The sequence below is a fragment of the Gallinula chloropus genome (assembly GCF_964237585.1).
Source record: "Gallinula chloropus genome assembly, contig: HAP1_SCAFFOLD_660, whole genome shotgun sequence".
NCBI classification, from domain to species: domain Eukaryota; kingdom Metazoa; phylum Chordata; class Aves; order Gruiformes; family Rallidae; genus Gallinula; species Gallinula chloropus.
The window spans coordinates 1-19598 of record NW_028168819.1 but is presented as its reverse complement, the minus strand read 5'-3'; the positions used below and the strand labels follow the sequence as shown (position 1 = coordinate 19598).

The 19598-nt window shown below is 63.4% G+C and overlaps 1 protein-coding gene across 1 annotated transcript; it reads left to right on the top strand.

Annotated features, from left to right (window-relative positions):
* Positions 1–96: 96 nt before the first annotated feature.
* On the top strand, positions 97–17899 carry GABBR1 (gamma-aminobutyric acid type B receptor subunit 1; the record flags this gene model as incomplete). Its single annotated transcript, XM_084280613.1, has 18 exons — positions 97–252; positions 3026–3160; positions 4443–4613; positions 5762–5863; positions 7043–7108; positions 7753–7944; positions 9215–9457; positions 11042–11105; positions 12945–13022; positions 13132–13282; positions 14369–14501; positions 14783–14899; positions 14989–15096; positions 15368–15461; positions 15726–15853; positions 15956–16084; positions 16929–17072; positions 17648–17899. The coding sequence occupies exons 1-18, from the start codon at positions 127–129 to the stop codon at positions 17897–17899; spliced, it is 2433 nt and encodes an 810-aa protein (XP_084136739.1). The 5' UTR covers positions 97–126.
* Positions 17900–19598: the final 1699 nt, after the last annotated feature.

Below are 19598 nucleotides of genomic sequence, written 5' to 3'. Positions count from 1 at the left end.
CCCCCTCCCCTCTCCCCACCGCCGCCGCCGGCCCGGCCCCGCTGGGTGCTGGGGGTGGTGGTGGGGGTGCTGAGCCTGGCGCTGGGCGCAGGGAAGAAGGCGGTGCACGTGGGGGCCCTGTTCCCCATGAGCGGGGGGTGGCCGGGGGGCCAGGCGTGTCTCCCCGCCGTCCGCATGGCGCTGGAGGACGTCAACAGCCGCAGGGACATCCTGCCCGACTACGAGCTGCGCCTCATCCACCACGACAGCAAGGTGAGGGGGGGGCTGGGGGGCATTGGGGTGGGCTGGGGGGGTGTTGGGGTCGGGTAGGAGGAGGTTGGGATGGGGTGGGGGGCAGTGAGGGGTGGTTGGGATGGGGTAGGAGGAGGTTGGGATGGGGTGGGGGGACATTGGGATGGGGTGGGGGGACATTGGGATGGGGTAGGGGGCAGTGAGGGGTGGTTGGGATGGGGTAGGAGGAGGTTGGGATGGGGCAGGAGGAGGTTGGGATGGGGTGGGGGGACGTTGGGATGGGGTAGGAGGAGGTTGGGATGGGTAGGAGGAGGTTGGGATGGGGCAGGAGGAGGTTGGGATGGGGTGGGGGGACGTTGGGATGGGGTAGGAGGAGGTTGGGATGGGGCAGGATGAGGTTGGGATGGGGTGGGGAGATGTTGGGATGGGGTAGGATGAGGTTGGGATGGGGCAGGAGGAGGTTGGGATGGGGTGGGGGGACGTTGGGATGGGGTAGGAGGAGGTTGGGATGGGGCAGGATGAGGTTGGGATGGGGTGGGGAGATGTTGGGATGGGGTAGGATGAGGTTGGGATGGGGCAGGAGGAGGTTGGGATGGGGTGGGGGGACATTGGGATGGGGTAGGAGGAGGTTGGGGTAGCGTAGGAGGAGGTTGGGATGGGGCAGGAGGTGGTGGGATGGGGTAGGAGGAGGTTGGGATGGGGTGGGGGCAGTGAGGGGTAGTTGGGATGGGGTAGGAGGTGGTTGGGATGGGGCAGGAGGAGGTTGGGATGGGGTGGAAGGTCATGGAGATGGGGTAGGAGGAGGTTGGGATGGGGGGGGGGGGACGTTGGGATGAGGTGGGTTGATGTTGGGATGGGGTAGGATGAGGTTGGGATGGGGCAGGAGGAGCTTGGGATGGGGTGGAAGGTCATGGAGATGGGGTAGGAGGAGGTTGGGATGGGTGGGTAGGAGGAGGTTGGGATGGGGTAGGAGGAGGTTGGGATGGGGTGGGGGACGTTGGGATGGGGTAGGAGGAGATTGGGATGGGGTGGGGGGCAGTGAGGGGTGGTTGGGATGGGGTAGGAGGAGGTTGGGATGGGGCAGGAGGAGGTTGGGATGAGGTGGAAGGTCATGGAGATGGGCAGGAGGTGGTGGGATGGGGCTGGAGGAGGTTAAGGGGACATCAAGGGGTAGTTGAGATGGGGCAGGAGGTGGTGGGATGGGGTAGGAGGTTGGGATGGGGTGGAAGGTGGTTGGGGTGGAGCAGGAGGAAGTTGGGATGGGGTGGGGGCAGTGGGGGGGGGGTGGGATGGGGTGGGAGGTCATTGAGATGGGGTAGGAAGTGGTTGGGATGGGGTGGGAGGTGGTGGGATGGGGCAGGGGGTGGTTGGGGGGACATCAAGGGGTGGTGGGATGGGGTGGGGGGGACACGGAGGGTGGTGGGATGGGGTGGGGGGTGGTTGGGATGGGGTGGGGGGCAGAGAGGGGTGGTGGGATGGGGTAGGGGGGACAGGGGGGCAGGAAGGGGGGAGCAGGGATATGGGGCAGGGGGGTTGGGGGGGCACAGGCAGAGACCAGGTGGGGGGGAGGGGCAGGGGATATATTGGGGGGGGGTGGTGACGCAGAAGGTTTGGGGGGGGTCTGGGGGGCACCGGAAGGGGGTGGGGGTGGGGTCCTGAGGAGGGGGGGGTCAGGCAAGGAGGGGACCCCAACATCCACCCTCCCCCCATCATCCACCCCCCCCCATCCTTCTGTTTGTCCGTCCTGTCTGTCTGTCCTCCCCCCCCATCCATCACCCCCCCAAATCCCCCCTCCCCCCCAAAACATCCCCTCCCCCAAAAATCCCCCCTCCCCCCAAAAAACACCCCCTCCCCCTTCACCCCAACACCCCCCACACCCCCTAAGTCCATCTGTCCACCATCCCCCACCCCCAAACACCCCCCCCCCACCCCCCCCTTTTAAACTGGTCCAGCCCGGTTGCCACGGCAACGGATGCTGCTGGGTCTGCCGCTGGGTTGCCATGGCAACCGCTCCCGGGAGCCATTTCCGGACCATCCGTGTCCTGAATTATTCATCGACCCCCCCCAAGAAAGGGCCCCTCCCCCACCCCCACCCCTCCCCCACCTCCCTCACCACCCCTCCTCCTCCTCATCTTCATCCCTCCTCCTCCTCCTCCATCCCGGAACTGGGAGGCAACTGGTGGGTTCTACTGGGATGAGGTGGGTTCTTGGGGGGGGGGGTTGGGGTCTCCAACACTCTATGACACTCCCCAGTGTCCCCCCCACCCCCCCCATCTTCATCTTCATCCTCCTCCTTCCTCATCATCATCTTCATCCCTCCTTCCTCCTCCATGCCAGAACTGGGAGGCAACTGGTGGGTTATACTGGGATGAGGTGGGTTCCTGGGGGGAAGTTGGGGTCTCCAACACTCCATGTGTCCCCCCCTTGTGTCCCCCCCAGACCCCCTCACCCTCCTCATCATCTTCATCCCTCCTCCTTCCTCCCTCATCTTCATCCCTCCTCCTCCTCCTCCTCCTCCATCCTGTAACTGGGAGGCAACTGGTGGGTTCTACTGGGACGAGGTGGGTTCTTGGGGGGGTTTTTGGGGTCTCCAACACTCCACGTGTCCCCCCCTTGTGTCCCCCCCCACCCCCCTCCTCCTTCCTCCTCATCATCTTCATGCCTCATCCTCCTCCTCCATCCCGTAACTGGGAGGTAACTAGTGGGTTCTACTGGGACGAGGTGGGTTCTTGGGGGGGTTTTTGGGGTCTCCAACACTTCATGTTCCCCCCCCCCCATGTCCCCCCCCCCGCAGTGTGACCCCGGCCAGGCCACCAAGTACCTGTACGAGCTCCTCTACAACGACCCCATCAAGATCATCCTGATGCCCGGCTGCAGCAGCGTCTCCACGCTGGTGGCCGAGGCCGCCCGCATGTGGAACCTCATCGTGGTGAGGACCCACCCCACGGCCCCCTGGGGTGCCCCTGGGGTCCTGGGATGGGGGGTGGGGTGACGGGACCTGGGGAACACCCCCTTCTTCACCTGCACCCTTGTGGTGACCACCTTGGGTTGACCAACCCCCATCTCCACCATGACCTCGTTGGGTTGACCAACCCCCATCTCCACCATGACCTCGTTGGGTTGACCAACCCCATCTCCACCATGACCTCGTTGGGTTGACCAACCCCCATCTCCACCATGACCTCGTTGGGTTGACCAACCCCATCATGATGACCATGCCATGACCACCCCCACCTTCATCATGACCTCCTTGGGTTGACCAACCCCCATCTCCACCATGACCTCCTTGGGTTGACCAACCCCACCTTTACCATGACCTCCTTGGGTTGACCACCCCCATCCTCACCATGACCATGGTGGGTTGACCACCCCCATCATGATGACCATGCCATGACCACCCCCATCTCCACCATGACCATGCTGGGTTGACCACGCCCATCTCCACCATGACCATGCCATCACCATGACCTTGTTGGGTTGACGACCCCCCCATCTTCATCTTGACCACGTTGGGTTGACCACCCCTATCTTGATGATGACCATGCCATCACCATGTTGCGTTGACCACCATGACCACGGTGGGTTGGCCACTCCCACCTTCACCATGACCATCTTGGGTTGACCACCCCCATCATGATGACCATGCCATGACCACCCCCATCTCCATGATGACCACGGTGGCTTGACAACCCCCATCTTCACCATGACCATGCTGGGTTGACCATCATGACCACGTTGGGTTGACCAACCCCATCATGATGACCATGCCATGGCCACCTCCACCTTCACAATGACCATGTTGGGTTGACACCAAGGTGTGAAGGAGGTGACGCCGTTGCCCCTGGAGGCCTCTTGCCCGTTGGGTTGGGATGGGTTGGGTTGGGTTGACCTGGGGTTGGGTTGGGTTGGGTTGGGATGGGTTGGGTTGGGTTGTTCTGGGGTTGGGTTGGGTTGGGATGGGTTGGGATGGGTTGCCCTGGGGTTGGGTTGGGTTGGGTTGGGTTACTCTGGGGTTGGGTGTTGGGGTTGGGTTGTGTCTTGGTTGCTCATGGGGTGGTGGGGTGGGGTGGGGCGTGGTGAAGTGGGGTTCCACCACCACTCCACACCCACCCATCGCCTCCCCCTCGCTGCCACGTGCTGGGTTGTCCTCATTGTGGGGGGAAACTGAGGCCCAGGTGACCCCCCCGCCCCTTCCCCCCTGGCTCTTCCAGTTGTCCTACGGGTCCAGCTCGCCGGCCCTGTCCAACCGGCAGCGCTTCCCCACCTTCTTCCGCACCCACCCCTCGGCCACCCTGCACAACCCCACCCGCGTCCAGCTCTTCAAGAAGTGGGGCTGGACCAAGATCGCCACCATCCAGCAGACCACAGAGGTCTTCACCTCGGTACGCAGGCTGGGCAGGCAGCCCACCCCACCCAACCCAACCCTACCCCACCCAAAGCCACCCAAACCCACCCAAAGCCCATCCCACCCAAAGCCCACCCCACCCAAACTCCACCCAAACCCACCCAAACCCCACCCAACCCAACCCTACCCCAACCAAAGCCACCCAAACCCACCCAACCCAACCCCACCCCATCCAAACCCACCCAAACCCAACCAAACTCCACCCAAACCCACCCAAACCCCACCCAGCCCAACCCTACCCCATCCAAAGCCACCCAAACCCACCCAAACCCCACCCAAACCTACCCAACCCAACCCCACCCCACCCAAACCCACTCAAACCCACCCAACCCCAACCCACCCAAACCAACCCAATGAAACTCCACCCAGCCCATCCCCACCCAAACCCCACCCAACTCAACCCAACCCCACCCCATCCAAAGCCACCCAAACCCACCCAACCCAACCCTACCCCATCCAAAGCCACCCAAACTCCACCCAAAACCACCCAAACTCCACCCAACTCAACCCCACCCCACCCAAACCCACTCAAACCCCACCCAACCCCACCCAACTCAACCCCACCCCACCCCACCCAAACCCACTCAAACTCACCCAACCCCAACCAACCCAACGAAACTCCACCCAGCCCATCCCCACCCAAACCCCACCCAACTCAAACCAACCCCCACCCAAACCCACCCAAACCCCACCCCACCCAAACCCCACCCAACCCAACCCTACCCCATCCAAAGCCACCCAAACCTACCCAAACTCCACCCAAACCCCACCCAACCCATCCCCACCCAACCCAACCCTACCCCACCTAACCCCCACCCAACCCATCCCCACCCAACTCCACCCAAACCCCACCCAACTCCACCCAAACCCCACCCAACCCATCCCCACCCAACCCAACCCTACCCCACCTAACCCCCACCCAACCCATCCCCACCCAACTCCACCCAAACCCCACCCAAACCCCACCCCAACCAAACCCACCCCATCCAAACCCCACCCAACCCAACCCCAACCCACCCAAACCCAACCCCACCCAAACCCCACCCAACCCAAGTGACCCCAACCCAACCCCACCCAAGCCAAGTCCTGCCTTCTCCTCCCCCCTCGCCCCCCACCCCCCGCCAGACCCTCGACGACCTGGACCAGCGGGTGAAGGAGGCCGGGCTGGAGATCACCTTCCGCCAAAGCTTCTTCTCCGACCCCGCCGCGCCCGTGCGCAACCTCAAGGTGAGTCCCCCGCGCCCGGGGCCCTGTCCCCACCGCGTCCTGCTCACCCCCAACCCCACCCAGCCCAACCCCACACAACCCAACCCTTCCAACCCCACCCAGCCCAACCCCACACAACCCAACCCTTCCAACCCAACTCAACCCTTCCAACCCCACCCAGCCCAACCCCACACAACTCAACCCTTCCAACCCAACCCAACCCAACCCAACCCAACCCAACCCAACCCAACCCAACCCAACCCAACCCAACCCAACCCTTCCAACCCAACCCTTCCAACCCCACCCAACTCAACCCTTCCAACTCAACCCTTCCAACCCAACCCCACCCAGCTCAACCCTTTCAACCCAACTCAACCCTTCCAACCCAACTCAACTCAACTCAACCTTTCCAACCCCACCCAGCCAACCCCACTCAACCCAACTCAACCCAACACAACCCAACCCCAGCCAACCCAACCCCTCCAACCCCACCCAACTTAACCCCACCCAGCCCAACTCAAACCAACACTTCCAACTCCACCCAACTTAACCCCACCCAACCCAACCCAACTCAACCCAACCCTTCCAACCCACCCAACTTAACCCAACCCCACCCAAACCAACCCAACTCAACCTTCCAACCCCACCCAACCCAACTCAACCCACCCCAACCACACCCAACTCAACCCCCACCCAACCCCACCCACCCCAACTCAACCCAACCCAACTGAACACAACTTAACCCTTCCAACCCAACCCCACCCAACTCAACTCAACCCTTCCAACCCCACCCACCCAACCCCCCTCAATCCCACCCACCCAACCCCACCCACCCAACTCAACCCAACACAACCCAACTCAACCCAACTCAATTCAACCCAACCCCACTCAACCCAACTCAACTCAACCCAACCCCGCTCAACCCAACTCAATCCCATCCACCCCACCCCACGACCACCGGGGTGCAGGTGGAGCCACATCCTGCACCCCAAAGGGAGTAGAGACACCCCAAGATGCCCAACCACCCGGGTCAACGGCGCATCTCCTCCAGCCAGGAGATGGATAACCATGTCCAGCACCTGCCATGGTCTCCCTCAGGGCCTCTATGCAAATGCATGCAAATGAGGATGGGTGGGCTTGACCCTCTAGGAGTGAAGGGGAGCAGATGTCCCACCCCGAGGTGACTTGTCTTCCCTACAGCGCCAGGACGCCCGGATCATCGTGGGGCTCTTCTACGAGACGGAGGCGCGAAAGGTCTTCTGCGAGGTGAGGGGTGGGCTGGGCACCGTGGGGGGTGGGAGGGGCGTAGTGGGGAAGGGTGGGTGGGCATCAGGGGGATCTGGGGTGGAGATGGGGGGTGGGAGGTGGGGGTGAGTGGGCAGGAAGAGGTTGGGATGGGTGATGGATGGATGATGGATGATGGATGATGGATGGATGATGGATGGATGATGGATGATGGATGATGGATGATGGATGATGGATGGATGGATGGATGGATGGATGATGGATGGATGATGGAGGATGGATGATGGATGATGGATGATGGATGATGGATGATGGATGATGGATGGATGATGGATGGATGGATGATGGATGGATGGATGGATGGATGGATGGATGGATGGATGGATGGATGGATGATGGATGGATGATGGATGATGGATGGATGATGGATGGATGGATGGATGGATGGAGGGATGGAGGGATGGATGGATGATGGATGGATGATGGATGATGGATGGATGATGGATGGATGGATGATGGATGGATGATGGATGATGGATGGATGGATGATGGATGGATGATGGATGATGGATGGATGATGGATGGACAGACAGAAGGACAGAAGGCTGGTGGGAAGGGTGGGGCGAAGGGTAAGACCACCCCCGTGTGTCCCTCGGCCCTCACAGGTCTACAAGGAGAAGCTCTACGGCAAGAAGTACGTCTGGTTCCTGATTGGCTGGTACGCTGACAACTGGTTCCGCATCAAGGACCCGGCCATCAACTGCACCGAGGCCGAGATGGCCGAGGCGGTGGAGGGACACGTCACCACCGAGATCGTCATGCTCAACCCCGAGAACACCCGCAGCATCTCCAACATGGTACGGGGAGGCGGTGGCACCCCCCTGGAAGGTCCAACCCCATCCCAGGAGACCCCCCAGGAAGGTCCAACTACATCCCATGGGACCCTCAGGAAGGTCCCAACTCCATGGGACCCCCCAAGGAAGGTCCAACTCCATCCCATGGGATCCCCCCCAGGGAGGTCCAACTCCATGGGACCCCCCAAGGAAGGTCCAACTCCATCCCAGGGGACCCCCCAGGAAGGTCCAACTCCATCCCATGGACCCCCCCCAGGAAGGTCCAACTCCACCCCATGGGCCCCCAGGAAGGTCCAACTCCATCCCATGGGACCACCCCAGGAAGGTCCAACTCCATCCCATGGGACCCCCCCAGGAAGGGCCCAACTCCATCCCAGGAGATCCCCCCCAGGAAGGTCCAACTCCATCCCATGGGACCCCACCAGGAAGGTCCAACTCCACCCCATGGGATCCCCCCCAGGGAGGTCCAACTCCATCCCATGGGATCCCCTCCAGGAAGCTCCAACCCCATCCCATGGGACCCCCCCAGGGAGGTCCAACTCCATGGGACCCCCCCTGGAAGCTCCAACTCCATCCCATGGACCCCCCAGGGAGGTCCAACTCCATCCCATGGGACCCCCCTGGAAGCTCCAACTCTATCCCAGGGGACCCCCAGGAAGGTCCAACTCCATCCCAGGGGACCCCCTGGAAAGTCCAACTCCATCCCAGGAGACCCCCCCAGGAAGGTCCCAACTCCATCCCATGGGCCCCCCCAGGAAGCTCCAACTCCATCCCATGGGCCCCCAGGAAGCTCCAACTCCATCCCATGGGACTCCCCAGGAAGTTCCAACTCCATCCCATGGGACCCTCAGGAAGGTCCCAACTCCATGGGACCCCCCAGGAAGGTCCAACTCCATCCCATGGGACCCCCCCAGGAAGGGCCCAACTCCATCCCAGGAGATCCCCCCCCAGGAAGGTCCAACTCCATCCCATGGGATTCCCCCCAGGAAGGTCCAACTCCATCCCAGGAGACTCCCCCAGGAAGGTCCAACTCCACCCCATGGGACCCCCCCCCGGAAGGTCCAACTACATCCCATGGGACCCTCAGGAAGGTCCAACTCCATCCCATGGGACACTCAGGAAGGCCCAACTCCATGGGACCCCCCCAGGAAGGTCCAACTCCACTCTATGGGACCCTCAGGAAGGTCCCAACTCCACCCCATGGGACCCCCAGGAAGGTCCCAACTCCACCCCACCCACCATGGCCACCCTCTTTGTCCCCCCCCCATCCCAGACGTCCCAGGAGTTCATCGAGAAGCTGCAGAAGAGGTTGGGGAAGAACCCTGAGGAGACCGGTGGCTTCCAGGAGGCCCCTCTGGCCTACGACGCCATCTGGGCCTTGGCCTTGGCCCTCAACAAGACCTCGGCCGAGCTGGTGAAGAAGGGGCTGCGCCTGGAGGACTTCAACTACAACAACAAGAACATCACCGACGAGATCTACCGCGCCCTCAACTCCTCCGCCTTCGAGGGCGTCTCGGTGCGTGGGCCACAGCTGAGCCCTCCCCCTCCCCAAAGCCCCCAGCCCCACACAGTGTCCCCCCTTCACCCCAACAAGGTGTCCCCCCCCACCCTCCAGGTCCCAAACTCCTCCAGCTTCAAGGGGGTGTTGGGGATGTTGAGGGTCCCTTCAAGGGGGCATTGGAGGTGCCTTCAAGGAGACTTTGGGGGGGTGTTGAGGGTCCCTTCAAGGGGGCATTGGAGGTGGCTTCAGGGGGGTGTTGGGGGTTCCTTCAGGGGGACATTGGAGGTGCCTTCAAGGGGTGTCAGGGTTGCCTTCAAGGGGGCGTTGGGGGTCCCTTCAGGGGGGCGTTGGAGGTGCCTTCAAGGGGGTGTTGGGGGTGGCTTCAAGGGGGTGTTGGGGGTTCCTTCAGGGGGGCATTGGGGGTGCCTTCAAGGGGTGTCAGGGGTCCCTTCAAGGGGGCGTTGAAGGTGGCTTCAGGGGGGCGTTGGAGGTGCCTTCAAGGGACCGTTGGGGGTCCCTTCAAGGGGGCGTTGGAGGTGGCTTCAGGGGGGTGTTGGAGATGCCTTCAAGGGGGAGTTGGGGGTCCCTTCAGGGGGGCGTTGGAGGTGCCTTCAAGGGGGTGTTGGAGGTGGCTTCAAGGGGGCGTTGGGGGTGGCGTCAAGGGGGTGTTGGGGGTCCCTTCAAGGGAGTGTTGGGGGTCCCTTCAGGGGGGCGTTGGAGGTGCCTTCAGGGGGGTGTTGGAGGGGCCGCCAAGGGGGTGTTGGGGGTCCCTTCAAGGGGGTGTTGGGGGTGCCTTCAAGGGGACGTTGGAGGTGCCTTCAAGGGGTGTCAGGGGGTGCCTTCAAGGGGGCGTTGGGGCTGCCTTCAGGGGGGCGTTGGAGGTGCCTTCAAGGGGTGTCAGGGGTCCCTTCAAGGGGGCGTTGGAGGTGGCTTCAGGGGGGTGTTGGAGATGCCTTCAAGGGGGTGTTGGGGGTCCCTTCAGGGGGGCGTTGGAGGTGCCTTCAAGGGGGTGTTGGAGGTGGCTTCAAGGGGGTGTTGGGGGTGTCTTCAAGGAGGCGTTGGGGGTCCCTTCAGGAGGGGCATTGGGGGTGCCTTCAAGGGGTGTCAGGGGTGCCTTCAAGGGGGCGTTGGAGGTGGCTTCAAGGGGGCATTAGGGGTGGCTTCAAGGGGGCATTGGAGGTGCCTTCAAGGGGGCATTGGGGGGGCATTGGAGGAGGTGTTGGAGGTGCCTTCAGGGGGGTGTTGGAGGTGGCTTCAGGGGGACGTTGGAGGGCCCTCTAAGGGGGCATTGGGGGTCCTTTCAAGGGGGCATTGGGGGTGGCTTCAAGGGGGTGTTGGGGGTGGCTTCAAGGGGGTGTTGGGGGTGCCTTCAGGGGGGTGTTGGAGGTGGCCTCAAGGGGGCATTGGGGGGGCATTGGAGGAGGTGTTGGAGGTGGCTTCAGGGGGGCATTGGGGGTGTCTTCAAGGGGCCCTCTAAGGGGGCATTGGGGGTGCCTTCAAGGGGATGTTGGAGGTTCCTCTAAGGCAGGGGGGGGACACCATGAGCTCCCCCCAAACCTCCCCCTCCTCCTGAGGCCCATCTCCACCCCACCCCCGCAGGGACACGTGGTCTTCGACGCCAGCGGCTCCCGCATGGCCTGGACGCTCATCGAGCAGCTTCAAGGTGAGTGAGGCCCGTGGTGGCCACCAGCCCACCAAAACCCACCTCAAGGGGCCTCCCAGAGCCGGGTGGGACAGCCCAGTGGCCACCAACCCCCTCGGCCTTGGGTGGAGGAGCTCTGGGGGTGGGGGGGACTGGGATGAGGCGCGGTCAGCGCGGGCTCACTGAGGAGGAGACACGGTTGGGCAACTTGACCACCTTCTACAGGCTGGGTAGAGGTGGGGGGGGGTGATGGACCTTGTCTACCTTGGCCTCAGGAGGGTCTTCCACCTCCCTCATCGCCCAGAAGCTCCTTGAGGAGGTGAAGCCTGGGCTGGATGAGGGGGCTGGAGACCCCTTGGGTCCGGGGTGGGGGGTGGGGATCAGTGGTAGAAGGTCTGGTTGGGGGTTGGGGCACCAGCAGTGCACCCCAGGGGTCAACACCAAGCTTGGCTTCCTCCATCATCATCATCATCATCATCATCGCCAATGATCTGGATGATGGAGCAGCCAGTTGGGGGGTCTCCATCCTTGGGGGGGTCTCCATCCTTGAGGGGGGGTCTCCATCTTTTTAGGGGGGGGGGTCTCCATCCTTGGGGGCTCTCCATCCTTGGGGTGTCTCCATCCTTGAGATGGGGGTCTCCATCCTTGAGATGGGGTCTCCGTCCTTGGGGGGGGGTCTCCATCCTTATGGGAGGTCTCCATCCTTGGGGGGGGGTTCTCCATCCTTTGGGGGGTCTCCATCCTTGGGGGGGGGGGTCTCCATCCTTGAGGGGGGTCTCCATCCTTGGGGGGTGTCTCCATCTTTTTAGGAGGTGTCTCCATCCTTGGGGGGTGTCTCCATCTTTTTAGGAGGTGTCTCCATCATTGGGGGGGTCTCCATCCTTGGGGGGGGGGGGTCTCCATCCTTGAGGGGGGTGTCCATCCTTGGGGGGGGGTCTCTATTCTTGGGGGGGGGGTCTCCATCCTTAGGGGGGGATCTCCATCCTTGAGGGGGGTCTTCATCCTTGGGGGGGGGACCGGACTCCATCCTTGGGGGGGTGTCTCCATCCTTGGTGGGGTCTCCATCCTTGCAGGGGTCTCCATCCTTGAGATGGGGGCTCCATCCTTGAGGGGGGGACTCCATCCTTGGGGGGGGTGTCTCCATCTTTTTAGGGGGTGTCTCCATCCTTGGAGGGGTGTCTCCATCCTTGGGGGGTGTCTCCATCCTTGAGGTGGGGTCTCCATCCTTGAGGGGGGGTCTCCATCCTTGGGGAGGTCTCCATCCTTGGGGGGGGAGGACTCCATCCTTGAGGGGGGTCTCCATCCTTGAGGTGGGGTCTCCATCCTTGGGGGTGTCTCCATCCTTAGGGAAGGTCTCCATCCTTGGGAGGGTGTCTCCATCCTTGGGGTGTCTCCATCCTTGGGGAGGGGTCTCCATCCTTAGGGGGGGTCTCCACCCTTGAGGGGGGGTCTCCATCCTTGGTGGGGTCTCCATCCTTGGGAGGGTGTCTCCATCCTTGGGGGGGGGGGTCTCCATCTTTTTAGGGGGTGTCTCCATCCTTGGGGGGGGTCTCCATCCTTGGGGGGGGGGGGGACGACTCCATCCTTGGGGGCTTCTCCATCCTTGGAGGGGGTGTCTCCATCCTTGGGGGGGGGGTGTCTCCATCCTTGGTGACACCCCAAACCCACATGGCTGTGGTCATGGCTCTGGGTGGTCTTCCTTGAGCAAGGGGGTGTGTGTGTGTGTGTGTGGACTGGATGCCCCCCCCACCCAGAGGTCCCTTCCAACCCATCAATGACCCTTTTTGGGGTCCACACAAAGGGGTCACCACCCCCCCCTCCCCTTAACCCCCCCCACCCTCCCCACCTCTCCCCTTCCAGGGGGGGTCTACAAGAAGATCGGTTACTACGACAGCACCAAGGACAACCTGTCCTGGTACAACAACGACAAGTGGATCGGTGAGCGGGGCTGGGGAGGCTGGGACCTGCCCTGGGGGGGCGTGGGGGGTGTCCCATCCCCACCAGAACCCCCTCCCCATTCTCCAACCCCCCCAATCGCCCCGTGCAGGAGGTGCCCCCCCCGCTGACTACACCAAGGTCATCACCACCTTCCGGTTCCTGTCGCAGAGGCTCTTTGTCTCCGTGGCGGTGTTGGCCTCCCTGGGCATCCTCCTGGCCATCGTCTGCTTGGCCTTCAACATCTACAACGGCCACGTCCGGTCCGTGGACCCTCCCCCCTTTTTTTTGGGGGGGGGGGGGTGGGGGGGTCCCAACTTGTCTGTAACTTCTAGAAGAGCCCAAAGAAGCAACACCCAGAAGATGGGGGGAGGGGGATTGGGGATTGGGGGGGTCACCCCAGCACCCATGGGTGTGTCCCCCCCCAGTACCCATGGGAGACCCCTGACACCCCCCCCGGCCCCCCCCCCAGCACCCATGGGTGACCCCCTGAGCCCCCCCCCCCCAGCACCCCTGGGTGCCCCCCTGAGCCCCGCTGGGTGCCCCCTTGAGACCCCACCCCTGGGTGCCCCCCTGAGCCCCGCATGGGAGACCCCTGACCCCCCCCCCAGGACCCCCCCCAGCACCCATGGGAGACCCCTGACACTCCCCCCGGGACCCCTCCCCCAGCACCCATGGGAGACCCCTGACCACCCCCCCCCCCCCGGGACCCCCCAGCACCCATGGGAGACCCATGACCCCCCCCGGGACCCCCCCCAGCACCCATGGGTACCCCCCTGAGCCCCCACCCCACCCCTGGGTGCCCCCCCGAGCCCCGCTAGGTGCCCCCCTGAGCCCCCCCAGCACCCCGGGTGCCCCCCTGAGCCCCGCTGGGTGCCCCCCTGAGCCCCACCAGCACCCCTGGGTGCCCCCCTGAGCCCCGCTGGGTGCCCCCCTGAGCCCCCCCAGCACCCCGGGTGCCCCCCTGAGCCCCGCTGGGTGCCCCCCTGAGCCCCCACCCCACCCCTGGGTGCCCCCCTGAGCCCCGCTGGGTGCCCCCCTGAGCCCCCCCCCAGCACCCCTGGGTGCCCCCCTGAGCCCCGCTGGGTGCCCCCCTGAGCCCCCCCCCAGCACCCCTGGGTGCCCCCCCGAGCCTGCTCTGCTCTCCTCCTCCAGTGGTGACACCACTGGGAGACCCTCCAGTTGCCCCTCGCGGGCTGCAGGAGCTCCGGGTGACGCCAAGAGTTGGGCTGCAGCCCCTTGTCTGCCCCTGTTGGGTTAGAGGGACGTCTCTTGTCCCACCACCACCCACGGCCGGGGTGACACCCCCCCCCCCCAACCCCCCCACCCTCTTGTCACCCCTCTGGCAGGTACATCCAGAACTCCCAGCCCTACCTGAACAACATGACAGCCGTGGGCTGTACCCTGGCGCTCGCCGCCGTCTTCCCCCTGGGGCTGGACGGTTACCACATCGGGCCGGGGCTCTTCCCCTTCGTCTGCCAGGTAGGGGCCTGGGGGGGGGTCAGCAGGACCTTTTGGGGGGTCAGCAGGACCTGGGTGGGGTACAGCTGGAGCTGAGGGGAGTCACCCAGAAGCTGGGACAGCTGGCGGAGGCACAGGCGGCGCTGCCGGTGTGGGGACACCAGTTGGGTTGTAGGGGTGGGGGGGTCTCCAAGGGGGTTCATCAAGGGGGGGGTTGGTGGGGTGTGAGGTCCATGGGGGAGGTGGGGGGGGTGGGGGGGGTACAACCAGCCCTTCCCAACCCCTGGAACCCCCCCGTCCAGGCGCGGCTGTGGCTCCTCGGGCTGGGGTTCAGCCTGGCCTACGGCAGCATGTTCACCAAGATCTGGTGGGTCCACACGGTCTTCACCAAGAAGGAGGAGAAGAAGGAGAAGAGGAAGGTGAGGGGAGGGCTGCAGGGGTGCGCCGGGGGTGCTGTGACACCTGGCAGAGGGGCTGTGACCGCCTGTTGTCCCCCCAACACCCCCAGACCCTGGAGCCCTGGAAGCTCTACGCCACCGTGGGGCTGCTGGTGGGGCTGGACGTGGTGACCCTGATCATCTGGCAGATCGTGGACCCCCTGCACCGCACCATCGAGGTGAGGAGGGGGGGGTCTTGGAGGGGGGTGAAGGGTGCTCAGGGTGTTGGGGTGCTGCTGAGGGGGGGGGGGGGGGGGGTGTTCACCCCCTTGCAGGAGATGCTGGTGCTGGGGATGCCCTTGAGTTGGGTGGGGACGTTGTGTTGGGGACATCTTTGGGGTGGCCCCTTTCTCCTCCACCCCATATATCCTCATCCCCACACCCCCCTCCATCTCCCCTCCCCCCCACCCATCTCCCCTCCCCCTCACCCATCTCCCCCCCCCCCCCCAGGAGTTCACCAAGGAGGAGCCCAAGACGGACACCGACGTCTCCATCCTGCCCCAGCTGGAGCACTGCAGCTCCACCAAGATGAACACCTGGCTTGGTGGGCTTGGGGGGGGGGGCTTTTGGGATGGGGGGGGGGGGTTGTCCAGGCTGGGGGAGGGGGGCACATGTGAGAGAGGACCAGGGCTGAACTTGGGGTGGGGTCTACAAGCACGATTAGGGGGGAGGAGAGACATCCATGGGGCAACCAAGGCGCCTTGACCACCCACAGCTCCCCCCACCCCAAGCGAGGTGGGTGGGTGGGTTGGGTGGGGTGGGGGTCTCACCTTTGACCCCCTCCCCCATGTTTTTCCCCTCCCCCCAGGAATCTTTTACGGCTTCAAGGGGCTGCTGCTGCTCCTGGGCATCTTCTTGGCCTACGAGACCAAGAGCGTCTCCACGGAGAAGATCAACGACCACCGGGCAGTGGGCATGGCCATCTACAACGTGGCTGTGAGCTCAGGGGGGCTGTGTACACCCCTTCCCCACCTCCCCCTCGCAGCCCCCCGCCCCAAAACCCCTCCCTCTGCCCTCTCACCCCCTCCCCTCCCCCAGGTGCTGTGCCTGATCACGGCGCCCGTCACCATGATCCTCAGCAGCCAGCAGGACGCAGCCTTCGCCTTCGCCTCCTTGGCCGTCGTCTTCTCCTCCTACATCACCCTGGTCGTGCTCTTCGTCCCCAAGGTCCCCGTGAGGGGGGTGGTGGGGGGGTCAGGGTGTGACTTTTGGGGTGTAGGGGGTAAGGGATGGGTGTCCTACACCCACCGGTGCCTGGGCGAGGTGTTGCCGCTATCGCTGTGGGGGGTGGGGTGTCTTCTGCTGTGGGGTGATGGTGTTGGCCATGGTGGTCATGGGGGGCACAGTGAGGGGGTGTCTTCTGCTGTAGGGTGATGGTGTTGGCCATGGTGGTCATGGGGGGGGTGTTGGATGTGGGGGACAGTGAGGGGGTGTCTTGTGCTGTAGGGTGATGGTGTTGGCCATGGTGGTCATGGGAGGACAGTCAGGGGGTGTCTTCTGCTGTAGGGTGATGGTGTTGGCCATGGTGGTCAGGGGGTGGGGGGGGACAGTCAGGGGGTGTCCTCTGCTGTGGGGTCATGGTGTTGGCCATGGTGGTCATGGGGAGGTTGTTGGATGTGGGGGACAGTCAGGGGGTGTCTTCTGCTGTAGGGTGGTGGTGTTGGCCATGGTGGTCATGGGGGGGGACGGACAGTGAGGGGGTGTTCTCTGCTGTAGGGTGATGGTGTTGGCCATGGTGGTCATGGGGAGGGGGTGTTGGATGTGGGGGGACAGTGAGGGGGTGTCTTCTGCTGTAGGGTGATGGTGTTGGCCATGGTGGTCATGGGGGGGTGTGTGTGTGTGGGGGGACAGTCAGGGGGTCACGGTGTTGGCCATGGTGGTCATGGGGGGCACAGTCAGGGGGTGTCTTCTGCTGTAGGGTCATGGTGTTGGCCATGGTGGTCATGGGTGGGGGGGACAGTCAGGTGAGGGTGTTGACACGCTTGGGGGGGGGTGGGGTGTTGCCACCCAGATGCGGCGCCTGATCACCCGGGGCGAGTGGCAGTCGGAGCAGCAGGACACCATGAAGACGGGGTCGTCCACCAACAACAACGAGGAGGAGAAGTCGCGGCTGTTGGAGAAGGAGAACCGGGAGCTGGAGAAGATCATCGCTGAGGTGGGGTGATGGGTGGGGGGACACGGGGACACCTCCAAAGGGGGGGGGTTGGGGTGGGGACACCCCGTGGAGGTGGGCTGTAGCTTCAGGGCTGTAGCTTCAGGGCTGTAGTTTCAGGGTTGTAGCTTCAGGGCTGTAGCTTCAGGGCTGTAGCTTCAGGGTTGTAGTTTCAGGGTTGTAGTTTCAGGGTTGTAGTTTCAGGGCTGTAGCTTCAGGGTTGTAGCTTCAGGGTTGTAGTTTCAGGGTTGTAGCTTCAGGGCTGTAGCTTCAGGGTTGTAGCTTCAGGGTTGTAGCTTCAGGGTTGTAGTTTCAGGGTTGTAGTTTCAGGGTTGTAGCTTCAGGGCTGTAGCTTCAGGGTTGTAGCTTCAGGGCTGTAGTTTCAGGGTTGTAGTTTCAGGGTTGTAGCTTCACCGTGTTCCACCCGCGCCAACAGCGCTAGATCACCATTGGGGCACCAACACCCCAACGTGGGGGTGACATGGGAGGGGTGTGGGGGTGACAACACCCCTAAAAGGTCATTGGGGTGGTACCTGACCCAACAACCACCCCCCCCCCTAAAACCCATCACCCTACAGAAGGAGGAACGTGTCTCCGAGCTCCGCCAACAACTCCACGACCGCCAACAGCTCCGGTCCCGCCGACAGTCGTCCAACCCTTCCCGGGAAGCCGACAACCACTTTGGGGTGGGGTTGAGCTCCGCCCCCGCCCCCCCGGCCCCCTTCTACCAGCCCAACCTGCCCCTGGTGCGCTGCCTGGTGTCGGAACAGGCGGACAAGCTGGGGAGGGGCAACTGCGACGGGAGCCGCGTCCATCTGCTCTACAAGTGACCCCCTCCCCCCACCCCTCGAGGGGGGGGAGGAGCTGAGCGGGGTGGGGGAGGGGTGGGCGGGGTGGGGGTGGGGCCAGGTGAGGGGGCGTGGCCTCTTTCACCTCATTAATTGCTTTTCTAATGATGCTCGTTATCTTAACCCCGGGGGGGGGGGGGGGAAGGGCTGGCAAAGGGGGTGTCGCCCACCCTCCGACTGTTGTCAGGGGGGAAATTATGGGGTGGGAGGGGGAGAAGAGGGGGGGGTCTTAATTAATGAGGGGGGTGTGAGGCATTAACGAGGGCTGAGTTAATGATGTAGAAAACCCCCCTCCCTCCAGCTTTGCCCCCCCCCCCAACAGCCATCCTGTCTCCCCTACAGTCATCCCCAACAGCCGCCCCGTCTCCCTTCCTGCTCCTGTTGTAGCAACAGTCGGACAGTCCCGCTGTCTTCTCCTCCATCCCATCCCTGCTACACCCCACGTGATGTGTGTGTGTGTCCCCCCTGCCCCCCTCCACCGCCTCCCCCAGTGGCCCCACGCGCTGTGGGGTTGTTGCGCACAACCGGAGGTGGGTGTAGCAACCAACCCCCCACCCCCCCTCAACCCGCTGTAGGCAGCGCCGGTGCTCCGACGCGGTGGTGGCAGGGAGGATGACACAGGATCAGGCCCCAGGACAGGCAGGGGGGGTGCCACAGGCGGTTGTTCCCCACGCAGCCGTCACGCTGTAGCCGTCCAGGCCGACTGTAGCGCATGGCACAAGCACCCCGGGATCGCTTCCCGTAACGAGCACCCCGGCTGGTTGGAGCCGGTGGATGGTTCTGGAAGGGGTGTTGGTACAACCGAGCCCTGGTTGGGCTTTGGTTTGATGCTGTTGGGTTGGGTTGTAGCTCACAACCGGTCCCGGTGAGGCAAGAGCACCTTGACTTGAGGTGGGTGGGGAGGGGGTGGGTTGAGTTGGGTTGATTGAGTTGGGTTGAATGAGTTGGGTGACGTTGAGTTGGGTTGTTTTGGGTTGGGTGGACCTGGGTGGAGTTGGGTTGGGAGGGGTTGAGTTGGGTTGTTGAGTTTGGTGGAGTTGAGTTGGGTTGGGCTGTTGAGTTGGGTTGTTGAGTTGGGTTGGGCTGGGCTGTTGAGTTGGGTTGTTGAGTTGGGTTGGGCTGTTGAGTTGGGTTGTTGAGTTGGGTTGGGCTGGGCTGTTGAGTTGGGTTGTTGAGTTGGGTTGGGCTGTTGAGTTGGGTGGGATGGAGTTGAGTTGTGGAGTTGAGTTGGGTTGGGTGGAGCTGGGTTGTTGAGTTGGGTTGTTGGGTTGGGTTGTTGAGTTGGGCTGTTGAGTTGGGTGGGATGGAGTTGAGTTGGGTGGAGCTGGGCTGGGTTGTTGAGTTGGGTTGTTGAGTTGGGTTGTTGAGTTGGGTTGTTGAGTTGGGTTGTTGAGTTGGGTTGTTGAGTTGGGTTGTTGAGTTGGGTTGTTGAGTTGGGTTGTTGAGTTGGGTGGAGCTGGGCTGGGTTGTTGAGTTGGGTTGGGTGGTGTTGGGTGGGTTGGGTGTGGTTCTGGCCACCTGTCAGACCCCCACATCCCCCCCTGCCCCACCGCGGCCCCTGCGCTCAGACTGTTGTATCTGGGGGGGGGGGGGTTGGGGGGTGTTGGGTCTGGTTCCTCCTCTGTACAGTCGCACTTTGTGGACAACCGGACGCCGCTTCTTCCCGTGTGCCTGTTGTCTT